Source organism: Camelus ferus, chromosome 10, assembly GCF_009834535.1.
Source record: "Camelus ferus isolate YT-003-E chromosome 10, BCGSAC_Cfer_1.0, whole genome shotgun sequence".
NCBI lineage: Eukaryota > Metazoa > Chordata > Mammalia > Artiodactyla > Camelidae > Camelus > Camelus ferus.
This window is the reverse complement of record NC_045705.1, coordinates 15,463,915-15,486,917: the sequence shown is the minus strand read 5'-3', so window position 1 is coordinate 15,486,917 and position 23,003 is coordinate 15,463,915. Positions and strand designations below refer to the sequence as shown.

The following is a 23,003-nucleotide window of genomic DNA, read 5'->3' as shown; positions in this document are numbered from 1 at the left end:
ATAGCGCCTGTGGGTCCCCCTACGCAGTGCACAGCCGTGAACACCGGCTCTCGGGACTCTCAGGCTGTACCAGAGCGGGATTTGCCTGAAGTGTCCTCGTCACTCAGCTGTTCCTGTGTCATGCTGACCAGCGTGGACCTTCCCTTCCACGGTCTCCCACCACATTTGTATCCGGTGCTTAAACACGGCGTCTGCGCTGGGATACTGACTCATGTGTTCCTTTAATGTTTGTCCAAATCCTGCTTTATGGAGGCTTCCTCCAGAAGGAGAGGTGATATAGTACTTTCTGACTTTTGGAAATCTATGGAAATTCCGTCAGTTAGTGGGATCATGCTTATAGCTTCCCTCACTCACTGCACAGATGCCATGTCAGCTTTCTGCCTCCTATCCCTCCGTGAGCATCTTGGGGAGTGGGAAATGAGAGAACACTTGCCCTGGGAGCCACCACCGTCTTCAGACCGTCACAGCAGTTTTTTCGGAATGCCAGGTCAGCAAGACACAGGCTTCGGAGACCGCAGCGCACCGCACGACGTAATATTTGCAACCACAGTGAACTTGGCTCAAACAATTTATTATGAAAAATTCCAGACTGGGGCCAAGGTATAGAAAAATAACTACATAATTTATAGGTCCCATTTAAGTCTTTTCCCTGTAAAATTAAATTCCACCCTTTGCCTCCCCCCTTCTTGCAACAGCGGTTTCCTGGCGCTGCTGACAAGCATTGCCCCTGAGAGTGCTTGCTACTCCTTAGAGCCATGGAAGGCTGTTTGCAAGCCTCTGATTAACCTGCCAACTAACTGAATATGAAGCCATCGTTTAAAAAGAATCAAAACAATCTCCACTCCATTTTCCAGATGGATTGCTCCAAGGGCCAGCGCACAGCCGGCCTAAGAGGAATCAGTGGTGGGTTAGGAGAGGGAAAGCGAAGCGTGGGCTTTGGAATGATACGAGTCTGGCATCCAGTCCAGACGTTTTACTGCCTCGTTTTAATGCCTGTCTTTGCACTGCTGTTCCCCACGCCTGAATCACGGTGCTCTTAGCTCGGCTTGCTGCGTCAATGACGTCTTCTCATTCTGCACATCTCGGCCTAATTGTCGCTTTTCCAAAGAGGCCCTCCCTGACCAATCCAGTTAAACTGTGCCCTGCCTAGCCTCCCTCTAGCAAGTACCAGCACACTCCTGGTTTGTTTAGTCCAAAGCATTTTTCTCCAATTAGAATTATTTTGTTTACTTATATGTTTATCTATTTTTAGGGTTCTCTACACTCTAAAGGCAAGTTGCCTGAGGGTAGGACTGTAAAAACATCTGTTTTATGTTTGAGAAGTAGAAACAGAAAGTGTCGTGGTTCTCAGACATTTTGGTCTCGGGATCCCTTTGCACCCTTAAATGTCGTTGAGGCTCCCAAGGGCTTTTATTTATGTGAGTTATACCTACGTATATTTACTGTATGAAAAACAAAACTGGGTAAGTTCTAGCAATATGTGTGTTAAGTCATTTAAAATTAAGAATCGTAAAATCCATGGCATGTTAACATAAGTCACATTTTTAATTAAAAAACCTACAAAGATAGTGCAATGAAAGGCATTGTTTTATATTTTTGCCAATCTCTTTAATATCCATCCTACTAAAAGAGAGGTACATTGTCACATACACTTCTGCATTTGTTTTGTTGTGATATGCTATTTTGGTTGAAGAACATGTAAAAAAATTGCATACAATCTTCTTTGATATTATACCCCTAAGTGGCAAGTGGTAGTTCCTTAAGATTAGCTGCAAAATGAAATCTGGAACCATATCAATGGACTTCTAATAATCTGTTACATTATACTTCGTTGGTTTTGTCCTTTGAGTTTTTCCTAACCTATGAATCATTTTCTAATATCATACATTGATTATCTAAATAAATTTGATTAACTGGTTCATGCATATCTCTCAAATGCTGACATAGTTCATGATAGGATATCAAATAATTTCATTTGTTAATATCATCACTAATCTCATGAGAAAAATCTTTAAGTATTAGGAAGCTGTTAAGCTCACAGTGACATACACAGTTTTCTTTTTTCCAAAACCCTAGTTTTTCACTTAAAAGCTTAAATTTTATGAATGGCAACAAATACTGTCAGTTGTCTGTCTTGCAGTGACAGTCTCACTCCAATCACTTAAATTCTTTTTATGAAGACTTTTTAAAGAGCATTTTTAGGATCACAGTAAAATCGAGGGGAAGGTAGAGAGGTCCTCCATGTACTCCCCACCCGCAGGTACACACAACCTCCCATTGTCAACACTCCCCATCAGAGAGGTGCATTTGTTCCAATTCATGAGCCTACATAAGCACACTGTAATCACTCAAAGCCCAGAGTTAACATTATGGTTCACTTGTGCTGTTGGACGTTCCATAGGTTTGGATAAACGTATGATGACAGGTATCCATCATTATGGCATCAGACAGAATGTTTCACTGTCCCAAAAATCCTCTGTGCTCTGCCTTTTCATCCCTTTTCCTGGCAGCTACTGATCTAATATTTTGTTGAAAAACTTAATCTATGTTCATGAGAGATAGTGATCTCTAGTTTTAAACAGAAGGGTTACGACTAGTATAAAATACTCTCATTGACCCAGCGTGGGTGGTCGTGTGCCCATTCCTTTACCACTCAGTGCGTTAAGTTCTCAAATAACTACTAATTAGTATTTCACAGATCTGGATCAAATGTATAACTCTAGAAACAGGAGGCGAATCAGTCCTACTTTAACGACACAGACTGAAAATAGAAGAGGATAGTTTCTCCAAGGAAATTTGGTGTATTACCAAGAGAAGAGAAGGACTGCAGCAGGCAAGAGTAACAGGGATTGACTAAGATGGTAGCAGGTAAAGCCGCCATACTCCCCTAACAGACTGATGATCTGTAATGTGAGTCTCCTAGTTCAGCAAGACTCTCTTGTCGAAGAAGTGACTCTGATAGAGGAAAGTTCTGGGGATGACGCAGGCAAGTCGACAGATTAAATCATAAGGCAGTGTGTTTTGGTGCAAGGGCTTTACATTTTTATGTTAGTCATAAACCATCTGTTTAAAATAAATATGTTAGGGAAGCCCCAAATATAAACGCAATAAAGCCGTAACTTCCCTGGTTAAGTTGTGCGCTCTGCCTCTCCCTTGTTCCCCTAAATTTCTCCTTAGACAGATTTGTGGAATTTTAGGGCTCTACTGAACACAGCTTGAAAACCATTGTTATGACAAAAAGAGCATAAGATTTAGTGTCAGATCCTGAGTTGCCATTGCGAGCTTACTTCTTATCACCTGCATGGGCTTGAGCAAATCTTTTAACATCTAGGATTTTCATTGTTGACAGCTCTGTAATAAGTGGATCAATAGCCCTTTGTTCACAGATTTTTTTGTGCAGATCAGCTGAGGTAATAAATGTGAAAGTCGTTTTCAGTCTGTAATGTCATATTCCAAGAGGATGTAATGGTATTAATGCTTCTCTTGTCAGATTTCCATTTAGGAGCTAGAGCCAGTTACCTGCTAACAGATAATCTCGTCAAAACTGACATCCTTCACAATTAATTCTAGGATCTTCCAGACCATGAGGGCTTGTGAGGACAAAGGAGGTTTAATAACCGTAACATTTCATTTAACGACTCTTGCTTTGATGTGCTCACACAGAACTTCCAGATTCCCTCAGTTGTCTCCCAGTTATTTCATGGAGTCTGCAGGGGATTTCTCACATGTACTTATGAGAAAATATGCCATTTTTAGTTACTAAGTCATTTCTTCTATTTCTTGCTCTCTTGCTGGGAATTCCCTTACCCACAGCCCGGTCCATGCAGGTCCTTAAAGGAAACTCACTGCGTCCTCTGCCTCTGACCACTTCCGTGAAACCCCTGCCATCTCCGTGGTTTCCCAGCACTCCTGAAATTGCTACCCAGCAGGGCATAAAGGACTCTGTGCTCCCTTACCCTCCTTGCTGTGCCCACACGGCTGTGTGTTCTGCCCAGGAGAGGGGGAAGGTCTACGTTTCCCCCTGCTCAGCGCCACACGGTTTTGCTGGGGCACAGAAGTGGTATCAGTTGGTTTCGCATGGTCAACAATAAAAACGGTTCTTTGCTTTTTGGCCAGGAACTCCTCTTTCTAAAGGACTCACACATGGGTCCTTGAGGGTGTGGGGGTGGATGAAGCTTGAGGGATAAACTGACATCATCTCAAGGGTGAGGCCAAGGTCATGGTCAAGAAAACAACACCAAAAGACCATACTGAAGTTGAGTGAGGTTGGAAAGAGCTTGCGGTGGGTTTTATGGAGTGAGTCAGGGAACGTGGCTCAGGTCTGGGTCTGGGAAAAGTGAGAGGGCTGAGGGCTTACATTTAAGGAAGGAAATTTTTCTACACAGAGGTAAGGGATTCAGCCAATTATATCTTCATATGAATGATGTTTCAATAAGGCAATGATTCTAAAAACCTTGGAGAAGATGCTAACAGCATTTTGGCAAATGAAGAGGGGTGTTACATGTCATTTGAAAAAAAATCCTTCAGTGTATTGTATGCACGTTCCTCCCACACAGAACAACATTCTATCCCAGAGTGTAGCCTACATGGCCCATGGGCTGGCCACGTGCTTAAAGGAACCGCACAGCGGAACACTGACCAGGTTCAGTCACTGACAGCAGTAAATGGCTCCCATGCTCTTTGCCTCTTGGTCTTCATTCTCTTGTGTAGTCTTCTCCCACAATGAATCAGAGCTGGCCTGTGTGACCCGTCAAGTGTAATGGAGGTAACAGTGTGTGACTGACAAGAGGAAGTCGTACAAAGTGCTGAAGCTTCCTCTTTGCTCCCTTGGATCAGTTGTTCTGGGAGAAGCTGGCTGCCATGTCATTAGGTCACTCAAGTCGCCCTGTGGAGAGGATGATGCGAAGCGGAGTTGAGTCCTGCAACCAACAACCCACACTAGCTTGCAAACTGCATGAGTGAGTCACATTGGAAGTGAATAGTCCAACCTTAGTCAAGCCCTCAGGTATCTGTAGCCCCGGCCAAGAGGTGGCTACAACTTTATGAGAAGCCAGACTGCTCAGCCAAGCTACTCCCAAAGTCCTGACCACAGAGTAGGTGGTAAATAATAGCTATTTCTCATTGAGTTTTTTTTTGTTTGTTTTTTTAAAAACCTCATTTATTTTTATTTATTTATTATTGCATTATTTTATTATTTTTTGGCAAGAGGAGAGGTAATTAGATTTATTTATTTTTAGTGGAGGTAGTAGGGATTGAACCCAGGACCTCGTGCATGCTAAGCATGTGCTCTGCCACTTGAGCTATACCTTCCCCCTATTTCTCATTGCTTTAAGTCTCTAGGTTTCTAAGTAAGTTGTTATGCAGAAATAGTTAGCAAAGAATAACTCACTCTAATTTCATTATTGACACTTTGGGTCAATTGTACACTTCTTTTTCCACAGTAGACTATATAGACATTCTAAATTTTTAGAGAGTCACTAAAGAGTGTGAAAAAAGGTACAAAGGAATGAGTATATGTAAAAAATTTAATTTTTAAAAATTTTCGCGTGAAATATTTGCTCATGTGAGGTCATGAAAATGTCTGAAAACTTACAGGGAGGAAAAAGATGTTTCTTATAGATAACAATATATTTATCAGATGTTTGCTGGTAATATTAAGGACACATTCACCGTCTACAGATCCAACAGAATGAAATGACACAGAATGGGTAGGGATAAGTTAGGCAGAAATAAGGTTTAAAAAAAATAAACATTTAGTTAGTATGGATTCATAGGCCACAAATTTAAAAAAATAGTTTTAATGAAATAAGAATATAAGCCCCTCTATTGGCCCCCAAATATGTATCATTTACGCATTCTCAAATCACACATAATAGAGTGCAATCCTGGCTATTCCTAATTGAAAAAAATATATTGGCATGATACCAGCTAATGTCTAGAAATTATGAGAGATCTGGGGACTTACCACAAAAAAGACAGGAGCAGGTCCAATCTAATTATCTAGATAATAAGAACATCTTTAATCCTGCTGAAGGGCCACTCCTGGAATGAAAATGTGTCACTGTTTTTATTCTCATTCCGACTTCATTTTGTATAAGACTAAATATCCTGGGCCAACAGAGTCTAAAGGCTCAGTTCTAGGTCCGTATCTTCACTAAGGAAGAGAACAGCATTTTAATTATAATCTCTCCACTTATCTGGATCCATTTCAAGACATAATGGGGGGAATAGATGCTGGAGGCTGGGAAGCAGCAAGTGTTAACCACCAAGGAGAACCGTGCATGCTCAAAAGAGCAGAGATACAGCATACACATGAGAAGATTCAGGACTGTAGACACCATTAGGTTCAAAGAGCATGACGTAGCCACTAAATGCTCGTTCAATTTTAGGCTATTCTGAGAGTCAAGGTGCAAAACCGAGAGAATAACAGGTGTATTCTAATATGTACACTTAGCTCATGCTGGGAATACAGCATTCACATATTGTTGAGCTAAGACAAAATTAATCCAGTATGTCTATAAACACAAACACACGCAGGCACGCACTCACATGCAAACACACTTGTAAAGAGTAGGGCCTGTTTTACCAGTGTGGGTCACGTATATAGTCACAGAACATAGTATTCGAGCCCATTGCTCAAGCCCTCACCTGTCTATCTTGGCAGGTGTTTTATTTCTCTTGTGCTCTACCTTCTAGTTTCTCAAAACCCCGAGAGGTAGCTCAGTTCAAAGGGACTGGTTATATCTGGGTTCCAAACACCAGGCAAAGAGAGAAGTAAAGAACTAAATTAGTTTCTAGGCTTATCTCCTTGCACCATCATGCCTACTCAAGTCACGAATGGAAACAGGTATTTAAAGTTATGGTATATACTTGTCACAACTGAGGTCACACTCTTGCTCCTCCAGATCATCCCAGAGGCCACATATGCTGCCCCAATCTGGCCTCACACCTGCATGTTGGTAAAGGGAGTGTGACTGAGATTGGCTAGATATCAAAAAATAGTTTTCTTTTTCCTGGGCACATAGGACAACTATATTTCCTAGTCTCTTTTGAAGTTAGCTTGGGCCTCTATGAAGAGATTCTGCCCAATGCATATGAAAAGAAGTGATGTGTGGTTGTTTCAGTACTGAGCATAATAACCCAAATGTTTGTCCATGCTATTTCTTCCCCTTCCTTAGCAAACGTGGCTATGCATTAAAGATGATGACGCATGAAAGATGGAAGAAGCCTGGATCCCTGACTGCTCATGGAGGAGACCTTGCACAGTAGAAGAGCTGTATAAAGGAACTACCTGGGGGAACTATCCAACAAACAGGCAGCGACACATAAGTATTTTTTATCTTGTTAAGACACAGAGATTTTGGGTGATACAGCATAATCTGTGAGCAAAACAGTGAGTTCACTGCTTGAGTTACTTTGAAGATTATAATTTTCCAAGAATATAGTCATACCCTTAGTCACTAATTCCAAAGCATTATCTTTTTACTAAACCAGCTTAGTTAGTCATGAACCATGTTAAAGTCATGGTTCTCTTCTCCAGCCATGTAAGGGCCCAGGACCATAATCCAGATGTCCATTTCTCTCTTAGCTACTTCAGCTTTGGAGCCCTGGGTATGCTCTCTAGCTGTTACATCTCAGCTGGGAATGTCTCAACCCATCAGAGAGTCTCCAGGATAATTTAATTTCAAAAGGCTGGTATTTGAGATATTCCTTTCTTTCTAGGAGGCCCCAAATTTACCCAAATTCTCCCCAGGAATCAGCCTTGTATAGCAAGGAGTATTGAAGGGGCAGCATTTGTCAGGAATTGAGCAGCTCTGTGAAATCCTTCCCCTAGAGCAGGGATGGGAAAGCTACAGCATGCTGGCAAAATCTGGTCCGTGTCCTGACTTGGGGTGCCTGTAAATTAAGAATGGCTTTGACATTTTTTCTAAGTTTGTGAATGAACAAGAAAGAAGAGGAGGAGTAGGAGGAAAAGAAGCAGAAATAGAGGCCTTATGGGGCCCACAAAGCCTTAAACATTCTCTCCGTTTACTCCCTGGCGTTTCTACAGCCCACGTTTGGTGACCTCTGCTATAGAGAACTGGGCTGTCACTAACTCAAACTGACAGAACTATGAGGAATGAGTTAAGTGACATTCCTGGAAAAAAAAGATCTACTCCAAGGTGATGTTTTTGTCTGTCCATTTTCAGAAATAGACAGACAGCATCACTTTTTAAGCTCAGCCTCACCCAACTGTCTTGCTAAAATTTAACAGCGTATGTTTGCATGTGGGTCATTTTGGAAATAATGGAAGCAGCCTTTTTGGCCTAGGGATTCTTCGTTGGTCATTTAAAAAATACTTTCTTCCTATCTGTGTTTTCTAATTTTTCTTTAATAAATATTTACTACTTGGATTATTTTCAAAATGGAATTGTGTCTAGTCCTGGGTGACATGAAAAATAGAAGGATCAACATATAGGATGTATCTAGAGGTAAGTGCTGGGAGAAACAATTTCGGGAACTAGGGAACATTTTTCCTGGAGAAGGAAAACTCAGAGGAGCTATGTTAGCATCTCTGAAATTTCAGACATATCCGTGAGTGGAGAAAGACATTTCACTTATTCTGTATGATTAAAAGGTATAAGATTAAGACAAAAGAGGTAGCCCCCAGGAAGACCAATTTCTGCTTCTTATAAGAAAGCTCTTTCTGAAAGTCAGAGCATCCCATATGTGTTATTGTTATGGAAGGCACTAAGAAATACAATCAGTAATTGGCAGGAAGTTATAAAAGATATTTGATCATACAATATGGGACCAGACAAGTCTTTGAGTTCCCTTGTTCAAGCACACACACTTTGGGTATTTGAAAAAACTGTTGATGTGACTAATAATACATCCTGTATCTGTGTGCTCACCCACGTACAGTCTGCACATCAACATGATGCTCAGCCATTGCAAGTGTTTTTCTGATCATTAATTTCTAGCATCCCTGGAATCAAAGTCATAGGTGACGAACCAAACAATGTGATTGTGTTCTTCCTTTGCACTGACAAGAATCCTTTAACAGAAACCCGTTATCCAAAATGCTTCAGGTCCTATCTGCAGAGAATGAAGGAAAAGAGGGCAGACATAGACAAAAGAAAAGAAGAAAGCTGAGGAATAGCAGAGAAGGGGGATGCGAAACAGCCAGGGCTCTTTCCCCAGAACTAAGATGAAATTACCAGCATCTATGATTTCCCTACAGGAAAATCAACCCTGTCTTGCTTCTTTCCATTGTTCCTGTTCCTGGTGGGGTTTTTTTCTGTCTTTTTTTATGTCTTTCTGATCTTTTTATTTTTTTTTTTAATTTTCCTTGTCATGGTAATTTAAAAGTGGTCCAAAGAGAGCAGAAATGTGTCCAGATTGGTCAATGTTCAAGCAACCTGAGGATGTTAGCTAAGAAAGTCGTGGAATCAAAGACAGCTGCTTTCTTGGTATAATTAAACACTTTTTTGGAAAAATCTACAGACAAGAGCAGTGTTCCATGGGTGGCCACTGACCTTCTTCCTCTAAGTCAGACACCAGACAGCATGTAAATCAGCTTCATAATCTAGGGACACAAGGAAACACTGAACAGATCCTAAGATGGGTCTCCTTTCCTTGGCCTGAAAAGTTCCTTAGGATTAGATTATAGGATATTGAGGACCCTTATACATCCCTGGAAATCCTTTCTCTTCTCCATATCTCATTTTCATCCGAAATGAGGTTAGAACTATAGTCCTTTACCTAAGATTCCTGGGATCCTTAAGGATTTAGGAATATAAGGTAGTGACAAGAATCATTAAATGGTTTTTAATATCTCCGAAAGTTTAACAGAAATCGTAAGACTAGAAAAGTAATCATTACTGAGTTCAATTTTATTTGAAATCTACCAGCTGAGATCATATTGAGTTATTTAAAGGTGATTTTAAAAAATGCTCGCTGGCTATTGATACCTTTAAGAATTTTCTAAGATGTAATTAATTGGTGGACCAGACCTTGGTACCACAACAGGGTCACCTTGGTCATGACCAAAGAATGAAGCACTCTATTAAGTGAAAAAAAAAAAAAAAAAAAAAAAAAAACCACGAAAAGATAGGAAACTCCAGAATAGGTGGGTAATAATTGTCTCTTAAGTCCTCACATTCTTTAGTTCGAAGTTTCTAATTTCTGTGTATTTCTAATTTCCATGGGGCCTAAATTTGTCATGATCATATCTTAAATGGTTTGTCCAAAACGAATTTCCCAGGATAAACTTGTGAAATTCACTCCTCCATGGAGAGGCAATGGAAGACACCTTTCTCCCAGAGGCAGTACATTTACAGTCCTTCTTTGACTGCATTGTAGGTACAATTCAAAGCATAAAACAGCATTTGGAAATTTGACCATCACGTCATGACTCTTACCAGGGCTCTTCTTCTGTTCAGGGCACTATTAATGCCCTTAAGTCGACCAAGAAATGTTTTCTGTTTGTCTTTGTAAAGCTTTTTTTTTTTAATTGAAATATAGTCAATTTACAATGTGTCAATTTCTGGTATAGAGCATAATGTTTCAGTCATACATATACATACACATATTGTTTTAACTAAAATTATTTATTTATATCTTCCTTGTGGGTAGTAACAGGGATGGAGTTGACAACCACAGGGGAAAGCTCAGTGCCCACCTTCTCAAACGACAGATGTTTTTGTGGCTAAAAGTGCTTCTCTTTTCATAATGTACTATTTTAGGTCTTCAACAGCTGCCATTGGCATTATGTTAATAATTGGTTTCCTGGCCTCCAATCTTACTATCTTACTGTTGCTGCCAGATAAACCTTTCTAAGGCATAGTTCTGAAAATACTTCTTGCTTCAAATCTTTCAATGGTTTTTATTGACTATAGAAATAGTCCTCTTAGCCCGAGATTCAGGGCCCTGTGTATTCTGGCCCTGAAATTCTTTTCGAACTTTCTTCCCATGACAGTCCTCTCTATTTCGACTCTAGCAATAATACTGAGTTTATCCATTTTATCATGCATTATTCATGCCTCCAACTTTTTGCTCATGCTGTTCCTTACAGCTGGAGTTCTTTCTTTCCATTCTAACAAAAATTGCATTAAACCTCTAGGGACCAGCTCCAGTGTTTCTCTAGGAAACATAAAAAGTCCTTTCAGCTCTTCTACATCTGTACTTCCCTAGAATCTTGCACACATTTTAGTCAGTCTTCTGTTGTCTTATACAGACCTGCTTGTCACACTTGTAAACTCCAAAGGATCAAGGATTAAGTTGTTTCATCGTGTATTTCTGCAAGACCTTAACAGAGCCTCTAAAATAATTAAGTTTCCCCCAACAGTGGCCAATCGCTACATTACTCTTTGAAAATTCTCCTAGAGAGATAAAAGGGCTATAAAAGAAGAAGGGGTCTCTTCTGTTACTTTAGAACTAAAAGGTGAAACCTTATTCAAAAATCTTTGTTCTTCGGGACATAGAAACCAAACTATGGTTACCAAAGGGGAAAGGGTGGGGGAAGGATAAATTAGGAGTTTAGAATTAACAGACACACATGACTGTATATAAAACACATAAACAATAAGGACTTACTGTATAGCGCAGGGAACTATATTCAATTTCTTATAATAGCATGTAATGGAAAAGAATCTGAAAAGAAAATATGAATCTATGTATGTATATGGATAACTGAATTGCTTGCTGTATGCCTGAAACTAACATAGTAAATCAACTACACTTCAATAAAAATAAAATAAAATAGATGTTTGTGCCCGACATAAGCCCCCGCAGTATTTATGGAAAGCTTTCCTCAGTCATCTTAGACTCACCAAGTTCCCAAAGTGGCATATGATTTAATTTTATTTTTTTCGGATCAGGAGCCTGGGTCTCTGGTGGCTATAACTGAAGAATCACCTCTACATCAGATACTTTCCTGGGGTCCTGAGCAAAGGGGCTGCTTGACTATAGGAAAAAGCAGGTTCCCAATGAAGAACAAGTAGATTTCATTGCAATTCTGCAGGATCCAAGGAAGAGAAGCCTAGAGTTCTGGGTAGGTCTTACCAGAGCTGCTCAGGGGTGTCAGAGAGAGAAAGAAGTGCCCTGAAGAGACACCGACATGGTCAATTACTAGGTGGGACGTGGGAAGAAAAACAAGCTTGAAGCTTAAACAGAGGACAGAGTTTGAGAAATGAGTGAGACTCTGTGTCAAAAGTAGGGTAAAGGTTCCTTTTCTTAAGTAATTGTTAATGATTTTCCTGTTGTTACTAAAAACGCAATAATTTCTATGTCAGAAGGTAGCATGATCTATCTAAGTGAGCTTGAGATGGTTTCAGATATGGGCATATTCTTGATATTTAGCTAAATTATACAGCCTTATTGTGGTGAAACATGCAATTACCATTAGATTTAGAGAAACACAGAGAACAGTTTGCAGACCTATTATGATCTTTACAGATTCCTAGGAACCCGCCGTGTAAGGTTTGGGGGGATGGTTAGAGTGAGTCAATCCCATCTCTACCACCTTTATTTTTGGAACATGAAGAACTTAATATTTCCCTTTACTTTACTTTCCCATCCTCTTGCTTTACTCCCAGAAAAGGTCTTCATTTTTAAATCCTCTGTTCCCTCTGAAGGGAAGTATATGTTAATGACTCAGGTCTGCTAATCCACAGGATTCCTTCATGAAATCTAATACCGCCGTCTGCAACTGTTTGAAGATAAGGCCGTCCAGATCCAAGCCTCACAAAGAACTTCCTTCAAGGGAGGCTTAAAATGCACAGTATGGCAAGAGTCATGTGACACCAGCCAAGAATGAGGCCTTTTGGGGTGCTGGAGAAAGGGCTCAGTGGAGGGAGACCGGAGGGGCTGTTCCTGTAAACCACGACTGAGGCCATTTCGCAGAATTGCTCCCCATCCCTTCCATCCACGAATAACCTGTGCTCAGTAAGCCGACACTTTCTCTTTACCGTCATTTATGTTTATTTACAAAAGCAATAAATACATGGCTTCCTATAAACATTCGAAAACTCTAAAAAAATTTCAAGTGAAAAGTCAAATTACTCTTTCAGCATCTCCTTAGACCTCCAGTTGTACAGCCAGTCCCAGTCAGTAAGCATCACTCCACGGCCTCTGGTCTGCATGGACAGCAATATGTGTGCATGTGTATTTTTATCTCCATACATGACATCATGTCAGGGATGTGTTCCTCTAGTTGAAATGAACTAGGAGTAGAATTATGTTTTTGTGTCTTTTTTTCCCCCTGAGGATTCGGTTCTCTGCTTCATTGCCAGTCGTAGTTTATATCCCTCTGTCCTGCAGCTACAACTAGGGAGTCATTTCAATATTAATATCTGTTTCTATCATTCCTTTACCATGTTCTGCAGTGAGAATTTACTGGCCTTTGAGATAAAGAACAATTGCCGAGCTCTTGTCTATCAGCAACTTGGTATTTCAAAGGGCAAAGATAAAGGCTGATAATCTGAACTCTCCAGCCCAAATGAAAAGCCAGCCTCTGGTTGATGGTTCACCACAGATCATCTGCAGCTTTTTCTCCCCCTCTTCCTTTATCCCTTCTCTCTTTCACATGTCCCTTCTTTCTTTGCGTTTTTGTCTTTCCTTTCTTGGTTGTCTCTTTCCGTTGTGTTTCCTCCTTTTCTATTTTGCATCTTTCCTTCCTTTGCTCACATTCTTCTTTTCTATCCTTTCTTACTCTCCTCCTTAACTGTTTATCGAGTAGAATTACAGTATTTTTCAAAACACTTTGGTATAAAGGCTTAATTAAATACACTATAGGACCCTTAAAATTTATGACGTGGAAATATGTTTTTGATATAGAAAACTGTATAGTGCACTGTCAAAAGAATTTTTTTTAATTACGGAACATCCTTTCTATACAGTGAAATTCAATTTTTGGAAAATATTCGATTTATATGGATGTGGCATCTTATGAAACAGTTAATAGGGTTTATCTTTGGGTGTTAACATAATATGTTGTTTTATGTTACTCTTTTTCTTTTTTTTTGGTATTTAAATTTTTTTCCTTGGTTAGTGTACGCAGCATGTCAAATTAAATGATTTTACAAAAGAACATCAAACATATTTACTGTCTTAATTGAATGAAATTATTTTGCCTTTTCTCAAATAAGGTAAATGATACAGTTAAAAGTGCTTACTAAAAGGAGAAAATTAAATTAAAATTAGAATTTAAAGTAAACAAATGCGAAGTTAATTTTTAACCTCTCAGAAGACTAAAGAAACAAAGTACAGGACAGAGTTCTTCCCTGCAGGCACAGGCAGAACCTTGCCTGGAGGTGGTTGCCACAAGCAAGCGGAGAAGTAACTCTGTTTATCCTTCAGGTTCAAATCGGCCCCACGAGGCCCAATGTGCCCAGCAGAGTCAGAGGAGATGGAAGTTTGGGGCAGAGCCCTGTACGTACTTTTGTGCTTTCAGTATTTTCCTGAGGACAACACAAGATAAAATAACATTTAAAATGCATAATAAAAAATAAATTTTAGAAGGAAAATAAATTGCTTTTTTACGTATTCGTGGCCCTTGATTGAATCCCTGTTCCCAGGCCTCCCCTCTACCCTGAGGTTCTTGCTCCCGAAATGAAAACCCCTGCGGAGGCTGGGGCCACCACAGACCAGTTAAACTAGAAGAGGCTGCCATCTGGTGGCCACTGAGAGCACGTTTCCACTGTCTGAGTAGTTTGCTACAAAACACAGCTGGTTCTTGTTAGGCTTGCTTCAGACTGTAGTCTATAGACTATAAATACAAATCCTGTGCATGTGTTAGAGCAGGACTGGGGGCTTATACAGTCATTTTTTATGACTTTTTAGAAAGAAAGGGCCATTTGAGTTAGGGCGTGTGGCCCATATCCGGCAGTTCTGCCATCAACATTATTCTGAATGACCTACTGTCTTCACTCGTTGAAGGCCTTCAGAAACTCACAGCACACCTCCGTGTGTGTGTTTGCTGCCTTCTGAGGACTTCTCCGGGACAGCTAGGGAAAGGGCAGCCACACAGAAGGCTCTCTGTATCAGCTTAACAGAGTAAAGAGTATAAAGATGTCTTAGAATTTCATACTGTGCAACAAATTTTATATGGAGGCTCTGTAGGAACACGTGCACACACAAGCACTCTCAATTTACCTATTCATTTGCTTTCTCTAATGTGTGAAGAAAAGGCGTGGCAGGCTTCAAATTGCCCATGTCGTTTTGTCTGATGTGTAGATGGCTCCTTGGTGAAATAATTAACATTGAAACTACTAAAAAAAAACTTCAACTCTCTTCCAGTGAGGGCCCCTTAGACATAACAAGCAGTATATACACCCACTGTCAACCAGTGCCTGAGAGTTGCAGCTCCTGGAACCAAAGAGCTAAAGAAGTGAGTTGATCTTTCAATGGATCTTTGTAGCTGCCCCATCACATGTGAAGTCTTATCCTAACTGAAGTCGAATTCAGTTCTGGGGAATCTGTGTTCTCACCTGCCCATCATACACCTCATGCTAAGTTCTCCCTCCAAGTCTTCCTTGATCCCATGTTTCTAAATCTCCCCTGATGTCTTGCTTTTTCAGTCATCTTTCTCTTTCTTTTGCCCTTATTATTTCCTCCAGCAATTTCCCATTACTGTATAAATTAAGTAAAATTTCCTTGTGCCTATAAATACAAGGACACAAAACCAAATAATAAAACTAGTTTTGCTCAGTCATATATTTCTCTTAAGCCTTCATCCTTAGTTTTCTTTCTTCTTTCTCCTAACAAACCTCTCAAAAGTGATATTTACGTATCTGTCTTTCTGTGACTTAGATGGTGTGAGATTCTCGGATGCGAGAATTCAGTTAGGTTACGTAGATTAATAAGATGTCATCACTAGTGAGGCAATATTTTATGTCATCAAGGTGAAAAGACCATCTGAGGAATGACTGTAATTTGAGAACAAAAGAGGGTTGAGGGGTACAGGTTAAGAAATGCCTAAATATGAGGCTGGACAAAGAGAAAAGAGGTAGAAAATAATTGATGGAGAGTGGCCAAGTGATGAAAAAACAACGAGAGAGTTCAGTGTCATTGAGTTCCAATAACATAAGCAGCAATTTAATAATAATAATGATAATAATAATAAATTAACTGCTTGCAATATTGATCACCCATTTTATACTAACTCCTCTTATAGATGTTTGTATTCTTCTCATTTAATTTTCATGACAATCATCAAGATAGACATCATTTTTTTTTCTTGTACAGTTGACAAGTCTGAGGCGCAGAAGATTTATATTATTTCCCAGTTTTATAAGATAGGTTGGCAGAGGCAGGATTAGATTTCATTCCCCCTTGTAATAGTTCACATCCCCCAAAAGACACTTTACAAATATATAAATACAAATTTAAAGCTGTCTCCTTTCCTCTTTGCCTTGCTCAATAAATGCCCCCAAACTCTCAGGAGGAAAACATTCTTCTCTCTTCCTGCCTCACTTCCTTTTGGTTCCATCGTACTTCTGCAATGTGTTGATTCCCAGATGCAAGGCTCTCGTTCTTCGTTTTCATTTGTGTTGCAAACCAAGCTTCCCAAAGACTGCAAACTTTCTCTAGACATTATTCAACCTCCCCAGCTGAGCTCTCTGTCTCTGGATTTAGCATTCTTAAAATTCATCCAATGACAACCTTCTCTTTTTAATCATTAAAGAAAAATAAAGTCTATTTGTTTTCTATGACTGCTGTAATACATTTCACAGACTTAGTGGCTGAAATAATACAAGTTATCTTACAGTTCTGCAGAGCAGAAGCCTGGAGTGGGTCTCAGGTAGAATCAACCTCGTAGCAAGAGGGCTGCACTCCATGGAGGCTCTAGGGAAGAGTCGCTTTCCTTGCCCTTTCCAGCTTCTAAAGGCCATCTGAATGCCTTGGCTAGAGGGCCTTTCTCCATCTTTAAAGCCAACAACAGCGGGCTGAGTCCTCGCGCTGCCATGTCTCTTCCTCCTTCTTCTCCCTCCGTTTTCCACGTCTAAGAACCCTACATGGGACCCACTGGGACAGTGCTGACTAATCTCCCCATCTCAAGGTCAGCTAATTAACAACCTTAATTTCATCAGCAATACCAATGTCAGTCGCTCTTTGCAGTGTAAGCTAACATAGTCCCAATTCTGGGGATTAGAATATGGACATTCGTAGGAATCACTATTCTGTCTACCACGAGACGTTAGGACTCACAAGAACAGAACGATGAACTTCAGTATTCCCTTCACCACCGTGGCTTTTCTCTCCATCTATGTCTATATCTACAAGTGTGTGCATACTATAATCATTATTTATGATATGTTTGGAAGTAAGTGGGAGACGTTATGACCCTTTCTACTCCAGAAAGTAGCTCTTAAGAACAAGGACTTTCGCTTGTAAACACAGTGCAGTTAGCAAAGTGCATAGGAAATTGATGCCGATATAATGCTATTATCTAATACTCACATTTCACCAGCGATTTTTACAAAAATTCAACTCATGATCACTCTGACATTTTTGAAGGGTACAGGATGGCTATTTCACAAAATGTTCCTCAATCTGGGTCTTTCAGAATTTTGTTTCTCATGATTAGACTCAGGTGGTGTTTTTTTGGCAGCAAGACTACAAAAGTGATGCTCTGTCATCTCAGCGTACGGCATAGGGAGGCACGTGCTATCAGATTGCTCTGTTATGGGTGATGTCAGTTTGGATGACTTGACTTGCAGTGTTCGCCAGGGTTTTTCACAGTTTCCATTTTCCCTTTCATAAGGAGCTAACAATTTGGGAGAGCTACTTTGAGACCATAGATGTTAACCCCCATCCCGTCAGACATGCCAGCGGTATTTCAGCATCCGTTGCTGATTCTTGCCTGAATCAAGTATTAGTAAAAAATGATTGCAAAATGGGGATTTGCTGGTAATTTTTTCTTTCTACACTTATCTTCTGGCATTTTATTATAAAGATTATATATCGTCAATTCACAGACCTCCGGTGGCTACTCATGGCCTACGGAACAAAGCCCTAACCGAAGTCCTGAGCCCAATGCGGGACTGCAGAGCCAGAGGATGTACGTTTTCTACATGAAGAGAGTCATCACCTGCAGAGGCTCTAGCTGGCCTGCCAACAGTTCTGTGTTTGTTGTGATTGCCCCTTAGGTATAGGTGATAGGAGGAGGGGTCTTCAAAGAGGAAAGGATGATGGTCATGACCTATTGTTAAGTGGGTCAGAGGAGATGTAGGCTCCTGTCACTGACTCTGTGGGCTGGAATGAGGAAGAGGGAAAACGCCACACATCCCAAGCTCTGTTTGGGGGCCGCCCGTGTGGCCCATGGCCGTCTTCCAGGATGGGACTGTGAGAAGTCTGTAGTCAAGTCAGGGAAGAGGAAAGAGTTTTGTGGGAGGACTATATTGACTGTGTACTAGGTATTATTCTAAACACTTATACGTACCATTTAATACAATCCATTTAATACAACTCATTTAATGCAATCCTTTGAGGAGATACCCCTCATTATATCCATTTAATAGGAGAGGGAGTGCTCCACAGAGAGTTTTAATAATTGCCCGAATTCACACAGTTAGCAATTGGCAAAACAGGTGTAACCTCCAAAAGGGAAGTTATTCACCACTGAATATCCAACAGATAGAACACATGTTAGTGAGGATTTAATACAAGTGTACTGTGAATAGATGGAGAATGGGTAAGTGACTGAATGTTTTTAATGTAGCAAGACAGAAGCCTCCTAACTGGCCTCTCTCTGCCTCCATGCTCTTCTCAGGCCAAGTTATTATACTATTGGCAAACTAATTTCTCTAAGACTGCTTTGCATGTGGTGGGCATTCAATAAATATTTGACAGGAAAACGAAAAATTCAAATCTGACCATGTGCTTCCCTTTGACAGTGAGTGAGTGCTGTGAAGTAAACGTCCCATCTTCTTTTCCTGGCGTGGTCGGTTAGCAGGTACAACCTCATCTACTTCTGCTTCTCAGATTCCAAGCTTCAGTGTTACTGACGCATCCCCCAGGAGCTGTCTTCTCTGTCACCTCCGTGCTTTTGCACATGTTTATTCTTCTACCTGGAACTTCTTGACATCTCTTCTCCACTTCCATCCACTTAGAATCATGTTCTCCTCCTCCAAGCTTCCTCTTGTGTGTTACCATTTCCGGGAGCATACTCTGATGCCCTCAGGGCAGATTTAATCTCTTCTGTGGAGTTGAGAAAGATCCTAGGCTTGCATGTGACATCAGAGAAAGCAAGTGACGAGAGTGAGGAGATGTGCCTGTGCTGTATGGGGAAGGGGCAATGGTACCACACAAGCCTATAGTTGACTTCCCCAGAAGTGAGGCATTAAGAACATGTGAATCTTGGAAAACTCAGACTAACCTTTCAAACTCCTGAGAAGGAACACGTGTCTCTTGTACATGAAAATAAAACTCAAATTCATTCTTTTTGACAGTTCTTGATGGAGGTATTTCCCCGTGATCATGTTCAATCTGAGTTTACAGTAACCAAACAACGACCATAGATGTTTTCATCAGTATCATGTAGAGACTCTAATTATATTGCAAATTTGATTCAGCACTGTCATCATGAAATGCTGGGTTGGACAAATCAGGCCATAAAAGATTTCCTAAAGTTTCTCAGGCCTTTTATTTCACTGATTCTAAAATATATAGCTCTGGCTGAGTCCTTGGTTATGGTGTGAAGTGATCAAGGGTCGATAAGTCTCTACTAAATTCATGCCAATTCATGCTCAGTGCTGTGCTTCATGATGCGCTCCAAGAGGATGACACAACAGTATGCCTGCCATCAAGGAGCTCATAATTCATTTGGAGAAAGTGCAGGGGGAAAAAAAATGAAACAACTAGTACATTTGATTGGTAACAACCTCTGAGATTTGGGTCCTTTGTGAATGTACCAGGCATTGTTGAGTCTTAAAAGCTGGATTGGATTTGAACTGGAGGATGAGAGCAGGATGTCATTCTAGGTCATGGAAACTGGATGAACAGGATGTGGGCAGCAGGAATGAAGATGGCACTGCGGTGGGAAGGCTAGGAAAACGACAGCTGAGGAGGAAGGTTTGTGTGGCAGAGAGAAGAGAGGAGTGGCTTACAGAAGCTGGATGGGACCAGCTGATGAGGGCTGCTGGAGTCTAGGCAAAGAAGTTTCACCATCAAATGACAGAAAGTGGCTCTTGGGCAAGATGAAAGTTTTATTTTAAGAAAATTATATTGTATAGGTTTGCAGGACGAATTAGAATGAATGGAATGGGTGAAGGAGACATGAGGGAGAGACTTATTATGAGGCAATGTTTGACCTCACTTATAATAGGACTATACTACAAAGTTTAACTGAATTTGTTCCAAGAAGTTATCTAAATTTGGCAGGCAGATAATATTGCATAACCTAAGGAAAGATTAGAAAACTCAGGTAAATCAAATGTGAAGGCAATCAAGTACCTGTTGAAATAACATTGAGAACTAATGTGATGTTACTTCTAGTACAGTACAATGACTGCTTAATTGGGTACTGCGGTCTTAGAAGCATGTATGTGCAAATCCTTGCCAAAGTGAGGTCCCCAAATGAAAAAGGGCTCGTTAAATTATCATATTCCTGCTCCATATTCCTGTCATAATGATAACCAGGTATTCACATTAAGTCCTTGGTGGATTCCTGCTTTTATAGCAAAGCCACTACAAAATCTTGGGATGTTTTCATTTTGTTACATCCCAGCCACCAATCTCAAAGGACTCTGTCTCTGCAGTCAGAGAAAGTGGAATTACAACTTACAAAATAGGAAGAAAGAATGTTTCATTTTAGCAAGGGAGAATTTTATGGCCGTTATTTAATAATATCCTTGTAAGCAAAAAGGGGGCTGGAAAATGACCTTGATTAGGTTTTGAAATGAAATGAAGAAACAAACACATATATTGGGTAACATCAAAACATATTCATTATAGGAGACTTGAAAGAAAGCTCATGTCCAAGAAAACAGTAAGTCATCGTGGAAGGTCATAGCTTTAGAATTATACAGATCTGGATTTGTGTTCTGGCCCTGGAACTTATTAATTGCATACCCTGGGAAAAGTCAAACAACTTTCTCGGTCTCAATTTCCATATCTGTAAAGTGGGGACAGTGATACCTACTTCTTAGAGTTGACCAAAGACAGAAGCAGACATGCTATTTAACAGAACTTATTCAAAGCCAGGCACATGGGAAGTCATCAATACATGACAATAACTTTACTCATCTAAAGGTTTTTAGTTTTAGTTGTTTTATTTTTTCTCAGATTCTGGGATATAGAGACATAGTTCTTATCCTTAAGAATGTAGAGTTTAACAGAGACCTCAGACATGCAAATAAAGACTTAAAAGACATGATAGATACTATAATCCTTAGGCCTGCCCCGATGCTAAATAAACGAGCAATAAACATTAGCTTTACTTACGATTGTGTAAGGTAAGGTAATGATGGGAGCATTTGGAAATTTAATAGAGAAAGTGATCAACTTTCCAGAGCATTTTTTATTACTTGACCTCATTTCATGAGAGGGCAGATGAGTTTCTCTTGGATTATTTTTAGATACAATCTCATTAAGAATGCATGATCTCCTGGTGGATCCACACTCACCTTTGCGCCCAGCACTCGATGTAAAATGTGACCAGACAGGCAGTAACCACCTCACAGGGCGGCTGTAAAAAATTAATGATATACCACTATGTAACCGCCCCCCAGATCTAAGTAAGGTCTAATTGGAGCTCCACTGTCCACGCCTTGGAATTTCTCACCCCTCTTCAGATGGGACAGGGTTTTGCATTCTCATGATCCACCCCAGTGCTGAGCTTTTGGCTTTTTCTCAACTTGTCTTGGAACAGGACCACTCTTGCCTCCTCTCTCATGCTCTCGTCAGTTCCGTAATGATTTTCTCAGAAACTCAGTTCCCTCCTGGGGTATCAGAAAAGAGGAAAGGAGAGAGGGAAGGATGAGAGGAAATCGAGCAGGAGATTAAATAAAGACAGGGCACTTATGTGTGTAGTAAAACTCACTGAAGATTTGGGAGAATGAGAGGAGTTCCTTTGGCAACCATTTTTTAAATTCCTAATTAAACGTCAGATATTCCCACTGTTTAAAGTCCTCTTCTTAAGGGATTTTTGACACATCATTTTGCCTTTCAAGGCATCCTAGCCTCAAACCATCCAGCTGATTTCTCTCTTTTCCTTTTTTCTTTTATCCTTTTAGCCTTTTGCAACATCACTCACTGTTCTCCAAAGTGATTTATTTCTCTCTTGCTTCTGTTGACATAACAGCCTTAGATTTTCACTTTCTCTGATGTGACTTACTTATCAAAGGACTTTGCTGAACAAATGTTCTATCTTATTACCTACAAGCAACACTTAGTAAGGTTCTGGCACATAAGATGGGGCTCAGTGATGTAACATTTAATAACAATGGAGACAGTAATTATCACTACTATGATTTTACCAAGGGAAGGGCACTGGTCCTGGGAGGGATATATGGTTGCAAAACGTCACTCTATTGCTTAGTCAGAAACTTTGGGCAAGTTCCTCAGCCCCCTTATTCTCATATTCCTCATCCATAAAATGAGGTGTAAAATTAGTATCTACCTCAAAGTTGGTTGTTTGGTTTGCATGAGAGAATATGTAATCTGTTTAGCACGATGCCTGGAAATACTTAACGCTCAACATTGATTCATCATTCTTATTACTCACCGAGCACATGCTAATTCAGCAAACTTACTTTCAAACCCTCAAACTCCTGCAATCAGGTGTACCCATGACTTTCTTTCCCAATTTACTTCTGAATGACTAGTATGATGGTCTGAAAAGGAGTTTTTTCATAGTGGATCTTTTAGGATAGAGGGGAAAATATTAAGGGATTTTATAAATGTATATATACATACACATATGTACCCATATATATTCCCATATACTATATATACTGTATATTATGTAACATATCTAATATCTATATATCTTATCTCAATATATAGAATACCCTAGTGTA

At 40.2% G+C, this 23,003-nt stretch overlaps 1 protein-coding gene across 1 annotated transcript in view; it reads left to right on the top strand.

The window, feature by feature from the left end:
- Positions 1–330: 330 nt before the first annotated feature.
- SLC5A12 (solute carrier family 5 member 12) overlaps positions 331–23,003 on the top strand; it is a 52,450-nt gene continuing 29,777 nt past the window's right edge. Inside the window, exons 1-5 of the mRNA XM_032490435.1 lie at positions 331–600; positions 4,837–4,958; positions 14,228–14,412; positions 17,939–18,043; positions 19,434–19,445. Coding sequence (XP_032346326.1) covers positions 331–600; positions 4,837–4,958; positions 14,228–14,412; positions 17,939–18,043; positions 19,434–19,445 — 694 coding nt within the window. The remainder of the gene's footprint in view (positions 601–4,836; positions 4,959–14,227; positions 14,413–17,938; positions 18,044–19,433; positions 19,446–23,003) is intronic.